The sequence below is a fragment of the Cucumis melo genome, chromosome 5 (assembly GCF_025177605.1).
Source record: "Cucumis melo cultivar AY chromosome 5, USDA_Cmelo_AY_1.0, whole genome shotgun sequence".
Taxonomy (NCBI): domain Eukaryota; kingdom Viridiplantae; phylum Streptophyta; class Magnoliopsida; order Cucurbitales; family Cucurbitaceae; genus Cucumis; species Cucumis melo.
Window position 1 is genome coordinate 20,941,027 of NC_066861.1, and position 7,632 is coordinate 20,948,658.

The 7,632-nt window shown below is 35.7% G+C and overlaps 1 protein-coding gene across 6 annotated transcripts; it reads right to left on the reverse strand.

Moving 5' to 3' along the window:
• Positions 1-641: 641 nt before the first annotated feature.
• LOC103492120 (uncharacterized) lies at positions 642-5,891 on the reverse strand. 6 transcript variants are annotated; one of them, XM_017046890.2, is made up of 4 exons: positions 5,317-5,825; positions 5,116-5,195; positions 3,998-4,168; positions 642-1,430 (listed from the first exon to the last, which is right to left on the reverse strand). In XM_017046890.2, the coding sequence occupies exon 4, from the start codon at positions 1,378-1,380 to the stop codon at positions 799-801; it is 582 nt and encodes a 193-aa protein (XP_016902379.1). In that variant the 5' UTR covers positions 1,381-1,430; positions 3,998-4,168; positions 5,116-5,195; positions 5,317-5,825; the 3' UTR covers positions 642-798. The 6 variants fall into 6 exon arrangements, with proteins under 6 accessions (XP_016902379.1, XP_050940357.1, XP_050940356.1 ...); XM_051084400.1 differs by having other exon boundaries at positions 5,313-5,825; XM_051084399.1 differs by lacking the exon at positions 3,998-4,168 and having other exon boundaries at positions 5,280-5,891.
• Positions 5,892-7,632: the final 1,741 nt, after the last annotated feature.

A 7,632-nucleotide genomic window follows, 5' to 3' on the forward strand; every position in this document is an offset into this window, starting at 1 on the left:
ATATATATAGTTTTCATAGTAGAAAAAATCAAAACTACATTAATATAAAAGTCGTAGATGACAATAACGACATCTTGTGAGATTTTTTTCCTCGCTAATTGATAATATTTTTTGTTTTCGACGTCAATCTCTACCTCTAATCGGTATGGTTTCCAACTAGATGAAACTAAACCAATATAACTTGAAATAAAAGTTCCTAACAAAAATTACTACAAAAAAATGCAAATTTGTTCTAAGATTACAGTCATAATATTGATAGACTACTATCTTATAATTTATGTATGAAATTAAATATAAGATAAAGTCTACCAACGATAAACTAATATCTTGATAGACTAACATCGTTGATATACTAAAATATCACCAATAAACTAATTTAACTAAATAGATTAGTTTGTGGATGATTCTCTTATCAACGAAGTAATGTCAGTCTATCGATGGTATGCTAAAATTTGAATCTCTCGTTGATAGACTAATATCAGTAATAGACTAAATTCTACGAACGAGGCTCAACATCAATAGTAGTACCTTACCTAATACCTTTGTCTAAACTCTCCGAGAATAGTATTTCTTTATCTTCTTTTTCAAGAAAACAAAAGGTAAGAAAAAAAAAGGTAAATTACTCTGCATAGGAAAAGACAAGTCTAAAAAAGTTGTTTATTAATTGTTCATTCGCCCTTTTTGCAACTCAACTGGCCGGCAACAACATCCACTAACAGAAAGAATGTTCGGAAGCTAGAAATTGGCCAGTTTGGAAAAATATAAACAAAAAGTTGCTACCATCTTTAGAACAATTTTCTACTCCATCACAGCAACTCCTCCAGCAGCTTTGATCTTTTCGATGATGCCGTTTGCTTCCTCCTTGGTCACCCCTTGCTTGAGAATCGCAGGTACTTTCTCTACTAAGTCTTTTGCCTCCTTCAGACCCAAATTAGTGAAGGCCCTTACTTCTTTAATCACCTTAATTTTTGAAGCAGCATCAAACTTCTCTAGCTTCACATCAAAAGCAGTTTTTTCTTTTTTCTCTTCCACATTGGAAGATCCTGCCGCTGCCCCTCCTTCCGAACCCATGTCCAAGCCATCCACTGAAATTTCCTGCAGCTTAGGATGTCTAAGTTTTTCGCCGAGTGTGGGACCAATCTGGGAACGCTCAGCAGCAGGCAGTGCTGCAATTCTTTCAGCAAGCGCAATGATTTTATCAGAGGGTGGGGGCCTAGGGCCATATGGATCATAAAATGGTGGATACTTGTACTTTTTTGGCTTGGCCTTTGGGTCCCTAGGAGTAAAATCAGGCTGAAAGAAGCGGACCTGCGACAACCCAATTATTTTAGTAAGTGTGGAACGGGCTTGAAGGGATCGTGCAACTACAGTCAGCTTCATTATTTCTTCAATGCAATATCAGTGAATTATTGAATCATAGAACAGAATCCCTGTGGAACACAAATAGATGAAAACATAAGCACAAAACTTTAAAGGTGGTATTTAGAATCCCGGTAGAATACAAAAATCTAAGATCAATTAACTGAACATAGATAAAAAAAAACTAGGACACAGATCTGCAGAACACAAAAAGTTTTAAATTGTTATTGAGTTTAACCATCCCTCACCTCTTACCTCACAATTAGTTTAGCACGCAGGATAGAATTGTCAACTCAACTCGATTCGACTATTTTTCAAATCTATATTTGGAGAGTTGAATTGAGTTATTTTGTCAAGGGTATTGTCCAGTTTCTTAGTACCTGTTGGGCCCCCAATTCTTCGTACTTATAAAAGAAGGGACAAGAAGGGGAATTCATGGAAGGATTCATCTGGAGGCTCATTTGAGAGGAAGGAGACACCTGAGGGCCCACTATGGTGCTGGTATAAAAATGAATGTTTTGGGATTGCTGAGTTACAACTTATGAGTTTTGTTTGGTAAGTAGCTGCTGAGAGCTTTTTAGGGAGAAGTTGCCAGACTTCTCAAAGGATTTAAGATATTTCCATTATCGTTCCTATAATCTTCCCTTTTGTGTTCTTTTCATTGATTGAGTGCCTGTGGAACTCTATTGGTTTATTGTTCAATATACTATTTCAGAGTACAGTCTCTGTTTTGGCAATTGGTGGGATTAAACAATGTTGGGATTTTCTAAGTTTCAAGTTGGAGAATCTTAACAAATTGGTATCAGAGCCTTAACATTCTGGCTCGAACAATATCCGTGGCACAAAAACAATTAGAAGAGAAAATGCAATCATTCTGGTTCGAACGATATCCGTGGCGCAAAAACAATTAGAAGAGAGAATGCAGTCAAGCGAGAAGGAAATTATGGGAATTAAGGAGATGATCCTCTCGCTAAAGAAATCTGTTGAAAAGTTGGCGAAAGATGTGAACAACTCTCTCAGGCAGAAAAAGGAACCGAGTACCAATGATGGATCAAGACTCAAAATGAAAGGTAAAGCTGATGAGACGGAGTTGACATCCTGTCTGGGTGGGGAATCGGTGGATAAAAGTAAGTACAAGAAACTTGAGGTGCCAATTTTTCAAGGGTGAATTAGGAGTCATAGCTTTATAGAGTCGAGAATTACTTTGAAATCAATGATCTAGCGGAAGAAGAGAAGGTAAAGGTTGCAGTGATCAGCTTTGCTCCTTATGAGGTGGATTGGTTCGGATGGAGCAATAACAGGAGGAAGGTGACTTCGTGGGAGGACTTGAAGAATCGGATGTTCAAACATTTTTGACCAACCGAAAAAAGGGAGTTTGGGAGCAAGATTGATAAGAATCAAGCAAGAAGAGACCTACACAGATTATTTGAAGAAGTTCTTGAGTTATTCGGCACTATTGCTGAAGATGGCTTAGAGTGTATAAATGGACGCCTTCGTGATGAGATTGGAGCCAAAATTACAAGCTGAAGTCGTGAGTAGGCATCTGAAAACCTTAGAGGAGTCTATGAAGGAGGCCCAGTTGGTGAACGATAGATGTTGCCCTAAAATTAGCTTTCAGTGAGCTAAGAGCCCATGGACCTAGAAAGAAAGAAGCACAACCAGTTAAGAATGTTGGCTCCTAATATGGAGAAAAGTGGGCCAAAGGGAAACGTAACTCGATGCGACAGATCTCCATACCCTTGCGTGAGAATTACACAAAGAGAGAGCCGCTAGGGATGAGACTCTTCGACAACGAATTCTCAGCATTACTTGATAAGGGATTGTGTTTCTGGTGTAATGAAAAGTACTCGCACGGTCATTGTTGCAAGGTGAAAGAAAGTTGTGAACTAATACTTTTATAATGAATAAAGAGGAAGAAACGGAAGAAGGTGTCGCCATCGAAGAAACTAAGGTTGAAACAGTCAAATTGAAGACTATGGAAGTCACAGAGCAAACGGAAATTTCACGGCACAACATCCTCGAGTTTTCGAAAAAAGGGACTATCAAGCTATGAGAAGAGGTAAAGGAAAGAGGAGTAATTGTTCTAACTGAAAGTGGTGCAACCCAAAACTTTATTAGTTAGAAAAATGGTAGGTCAATTAAGGTTACCAATTATAAAAGGAACTAAATTCGGAGTAATCATCGGAGATGGAATGGCAGTCATGAGACACGGAATTTGTAAGAGAATAGGAGGTTAACAATATAATTGCAGTTTTTAATTGCCATAATGATCCCAAACGTTTCCAAATTTAATATGCCCCCCACCCCCTATATCTAACACTCCTTAGTGCCCCCATTTTCTCACTCTAACCAAAAACACAGCCTCAGTCCTCACCGTTGTTTCTAATTCAATCCTTCTCTTAATTAACCATTTTCACACTCTCAATTGAAAAATGCAGTTGCTCCTCATCCATCATGTTGCAAAGCATTTTCTAAGCTCAATGATTGTTCCTCTGAGTTTCTCAAAGGCATTCCCTCGGCTGACATGATTTTGTTACTGTTGTCAAAGCCCTTTTAATTTGTAGTTTTGAACACTCCACTCCAAAATTCTAAAACTAACAAGGAGATCTATGGAAAATAATTATATTAAAACACTCACCTAACATTTTCTTCCACATATCACAAGCTCTATCTCGCATATGGGGGAAAAATCACACTCACGTCACAACCCCAAAAACCCACAGACAACAAAAACCATGATTCAGGCAAGTGGGTCTAGAAATGGAGCAGTACAAAGCACGGCCATGGCAGAGGGTAGATAGTTGGGTGCCTGGTATATAAATATCAAAGAACTAATTCAGAAAAAGGGTAGCAAAAGCAAAGAGATCGAAGAATAGTGAAATTTACTTTACTTTACTCATTGCTCAAAGAACAAATACATTATGTTACTTTATGATACCTAACACTAGTTCTAAATCGGCATTGGTGGAGAACAATGAACCCAAAAGAACAACGAAGGACGGAGAATGGCAAATGGAAAAACGGAGAAGAACCTAAACCCAAAACGGCAGTAGAGCTGGCAGAAATAGAGACAGAGAAGGAGAAGGAAGGACGAAGAACGGAAGGCGAAAGACCCACAATAAGGACGGAGTTAATTTTAATTTTAACCTAACGGTTAACCACCAACTGAACCGAACTGAACTGGTTCAGTTTGGTTCGGTTGGTAATATTCTTGTTATAAACCAGCCCAATCTGAACCGAACCGCGTTGGTTCAGTTCGGTTTTTTTCACCCCTAATATCCATTATATCAACAAGAGACCAACAACCTTAACCACTTCCTAAGATCTAGATTGAACTATTCCCTAAGTGTAGGCTAAAATTTCACTTTTGGACCCTTAAACTTCAACTTCAACTTTTAACACCATAAGCACCCAAACTTAAGTCATCTTAATGGATCTTTTAATTCCATACGCTCTTATATCCAATATCCATACCTTAGAGATTTAGATCCATTAGCTCTTATATCCATACCTTAAGAACTTACCCAAACTTGTCTAAAACGACCTTAAACATGTTGATCAATACTTCCAAGTTCTTCAAATCTTTAATCTCTCATACAAAACAATATGGGTAACATAAAGTTCATACTAAAACTAAATGGGTATTCAAAATTCCAAGAAAACTCATTATAAGTATCCAAAAATGATAGGTTATTCAATATTAGCACTGAACTTAGAAGGGTATTCAAGACCCACTCAAAAAGCTTAGAATCTTACCTAGAGTGTGCCAGAACATGCAAAAATTCACTCCTCGGCTAGACAGTAGCTAAGTCCTTCCAAGAACTCAATTTTAATACCTAAACATGATAAAAATTTAATTTCAAATTTAATGGGTGCTCCAAATTTTACAAGAATCCCAACTAAAACAATTAAATTTTAACCCAAAGCTCACGAATAAAACTTTCAGCGACAACCTACTGGAAATACAGCGGAGATTCGAAGCTTGCGAGCAGACAGGAGGCTCTGTCGACACACGAACAGAAAGGACAACTAGCCCTACACAGGACTCGGGTCCGAGTAGCAAGATTTGGGCGCTACGACTTTGAATTCCGTAGCAGCGCGAAACGAATCTCTGGGTAGCGTGACTGTGGGCCAAGCGGCAGCGTGCACGACGAACAAAATCCGATGGCCAGGAGTTAGTGAACGACTTCCAATCGGAAGACAGTGGCTGATCGGAGAAGGGACAAAGTACAACACAGATCGGCTAGCAACTTCGATCCTGCGCGGCGAGAGCTGGCGGCGGTGCGTTTGGCTGGACGGCGTTCAGCCGATTAGTCGTCGGCGTGTGGGAGAGGAGAGAAAGAGAGAAATGCTGGCGAGAGGAAAGGAGCCCGCGTCAGGGGGCGAGGTGGCTGGCGTGGCGGCGACAAAAGACTTGAAGGAGAAAGGAGGAGGGTTTTTGCGTGAGAAGGAATAGGAAGGAAAAGGAAAAAATAAATAAACCCCTTTTATTTTAAGGGAAATTATTTATTAGAAAAAAATAAAATAAAATAAACCTTTCACGATATTTTATATAAAAATAAGTGTAATGCATTTTATCCTTTTAGCATTTTTATTCTCAATTTTTTCTATTTTAAAATATCTCTTTTTTAATTTATTTATTAAAAAATTTGGGTCTTCTCAAAAATATAAAAAAAATGGCAAAATATTTACAATAATTTAAAAACAAAAAAAATCTATAGAGGTTCATCGTATAAAATATAAAAAATGTCTCGTCAACCACGTCAATAAGCAAATAATATATTTACGATCGTTTAGATATGACTACAATTTATACGCGATCGTTTAGATATGGCTACAATTTATCTTTTCATCGTTTAGATATGGCTACAATTTATCTTTTCAATTTCATCGTTCAATTTTATTACATTACATGGTTTAATTTGGTTATGTTTAAATTTGGTTACACGATCGTTTACATTTGGCTACTCCAATCGAAATGATTTTTTTTCAAAATTCTTTATACACGATCTTTTATTTGTTTACACGATTATTTACTTTTTTTACACAATAGTTTACATTTGACTATTCCAATCTAAATAATTTTTTTCAAGATTCTTTATACACGATATTTTAGATTTTGCTATTTTTTGTACACGACGTAAAAAAAGGAAAAGAAGAAAGACGATGGAAAGAAATCGCCGCGAAAAAAAAAAAAAGTAGAAAGATGATAGAAAAGCGAAAAAAAAAGAATAGGAAAATAAGAAAAACAATGAAAAGGTTAAACGACGTAAATAAAGAATTGAAAAATAAGAAAGATGGTAGAAAGAAATTGCAGAAAAAAATAATAAAGAAGAAAGACGAAATCGCAGTAGGAAGACGAAATAGTAGGAGTAAGAGGAAGACGAATCACAAAAGAAAGATGAAAAGACAAACTTGAAATATTTAAAAAATTGCTAACTTTATGGGCTTTGTTATATGGGTTGTAAATAGTTTGGTATTGTGTTAGATTTACGTAAGTTTAATAGTACTTATAGAAACTTCCTTTTAATTTATTTATTAAAATATAATACTTCCTTCTTTTCAACCCTTCAAAATTTTCAAGTTTATATCAAATTAAATTTGTTCTACTTTTTTATTAAAGTAGTTAAATCTCTAAAGGGCGTAAAATATCCTTCAAATTTGATTTACATAAATTAAAAATATTAAAGTAAGTAGAAAATAAGAGCCTACAATTACTTATCTATTTGGGATAGATCTATCTAGGATAGACGACTGATCGTTTAGATTTTGATACACGATTGTGTAGAGAAAAAATAAGAAGAAAAAAAAGAATATGAGAGATGCTAAAGAAGGAAGAAATTATGGAAAATGAGATAAAGAAATTGCGAACAAGAATAAGTAGGAATATGAAGAACGAGAAGTAATAATATGAAGAAGATGCACAAAAATTCAATAATCATCTCATAAAATTCAAAACCAATAAAGACAAATCTAGAATTTATGAAAACACAATGGTGACTTCAATAGATTTTTTTTATACTAATATAAATATTTTGCGTTTTGTTCTATATATGTAAATTAACCTGTAACGCCCCAAAAATTTAGATAATTTTGGAGTCAGTTATCTTAATTTTGTTTATCTAGATTTAATTTATTGGGCGTTATTTTGAATCCATTTAATGAGAATTATTTGATTTATGTGGGAATTAGAATTAATTAAATATTTCTTGGATGAATATTTAATTAATTAGAGGTTTTGACATGTTTGTTGAGTTTTTATTAAATGGTAGG